This window comes from Phytophthora parasitica (genome assembly GCF_000247585.1).
Source record: "Phytophthora parasitica INRA-310 unplaced genomic scaffold supercont2.22, whole genome shotgun sequence".
Classification (NCBI taxonomy): Eukaryota; Oomycota; class Peronosporomycetes; order Peronosporales; family Peronosporaceae; genus Phytophthora; species Phytophthora nicotianae.
Genome location: NW_008649008.1, coordinates 222,919 through 224,242, shown reverse-complemented (window position 1 = coordinate 224,242; position 1,324 = coordinate 222,919). Strand labels below are relative to the sequence as shown.

At 48.9% G+C, this 1,324-nt stretch overlaps 1 protein-coding gene across 1 annotated transcript; it reads right to left on the bottom strand.

The window, feature by feature from the left end:
• Positions 1-869: 869 nt before the first annotated feature.
• Positions 870-1,089, bottom strand: PPTG_22731 (hypothetical protein; the record flags this gene model as incomplete). Its single annotated transcript, XM_008905896.1, has 2 exons — positions 870-906; positions 980-1,089. The coding sequence occupies 2 exons, from the start codon at positions 1,087-1,089 to the stop codon at positions 870-872; spliced, it is 147 nt and encodes a 48-aa protein (XP_008904144.1).
• Positions 1,090-1,324: the final 235 nt, after the last annotated feature.

The window sequence follows — 1,324 nt, the reverse complement described above, 5'->3', positions numbered from 1 at the left end:
TGCCGAAGTGTTGAGGACGAGACTGCGTCCGACCCCTGTGGAGTGCGAAGAAGAGCCTCCAATAATACCATCAGACCGAGAGACCCAAGCTCCGGTCGCCCTCGCTTACCGGCTGAACAAGCCCTGGACCCTTCCCTACTGAGGGCCAGCGAGGTTACTGCAAGTGTGTGCGTGATAGCAGCCTAGTCTTTGCTCGTGGACTAGTCGCTGTTTTGAAGTATATCGGTGGACCTACCAATCGAGTCGGAGCGCGCAGAGTCTAATCATCAACCCGGTGCTAGGGCAGAGTCAAGGCCTTCAGGTCGAAGCTTCGCCCGAACTTACGCTGAGCCTTTGCGGGTTTAGCGTGTGTTGTGGGTGGGAGTACCAAGCAGACGCAAAATTCTGACGTGTTCCTACACGACAGAGTCATTGAAGAAAATGTTCTTGCGAAGAGCCTGTCCAATTGCAGCAACAGTAAAAACAACTTTTGAAGAAGGATGGAAGCTTGTGAGCGGGCGATTTCAGACGCTACGGAGCTTTTGTGGGGCCCTGGCTACATTTTGATCCAGCAGTGCCTCGGTAGAGTTTGATTTTTCAACCATCGGCGGGATGAATATCGTCAATCCCTAACCGATTTCCCCCCTTGCATGGATTCTACACGCGAAATAGTTCCAACAAGTGTCGACACTTGATATTACCGTATTTGAGATCTCATAATTCATACTTAACTCTTACTTCTCTGGCCCGCTTCAAAATGACGCTTTCATATATTTACCCCAGAGAAGTAATCCATAACTCGCTTTGACCAATCAGAAGTCGATACTCGTACAGCTCACCACTTGAGAACTCATAAGACGTAGCGTAGAAATATGGCGAATGCAGCAGATTCATTGCAAGAATAACGCCATGCCGCGCACTCCAAGCCTAAAATAAGTTATAGCACGAACACCAGGTCAGCAGCAAGGATGAACGCGAACGACAGGGACCGGAAAGATACCTAAGCAATTTAAAGGGATAACTGTTTCTTTTCGTCACAAGCTCCACGTGAGCGAAAAGTGCTGAAGCAACAAGAGATTTTGACAAAGGAGGGTATTGCTGAGCAGACATTGCTCGACACAGAACCGGATTGGGGACTGTTCAACCGACTACTTGCGAAAGTTCCTGTTGTGCGGCATGCGATAGATGTAAGCCGATACATTGATACGTTAGCGATTCCAGAACAAGACGCAGTTAGTTACCTAGCGCTAATGTAACGGGGTACAATACCCCAAGTGTACCCAAGTTACATGAAGAGTGCCCAGTCACTCTTGAGATACCTGGTACATGGTACCAGGGGCTCTAG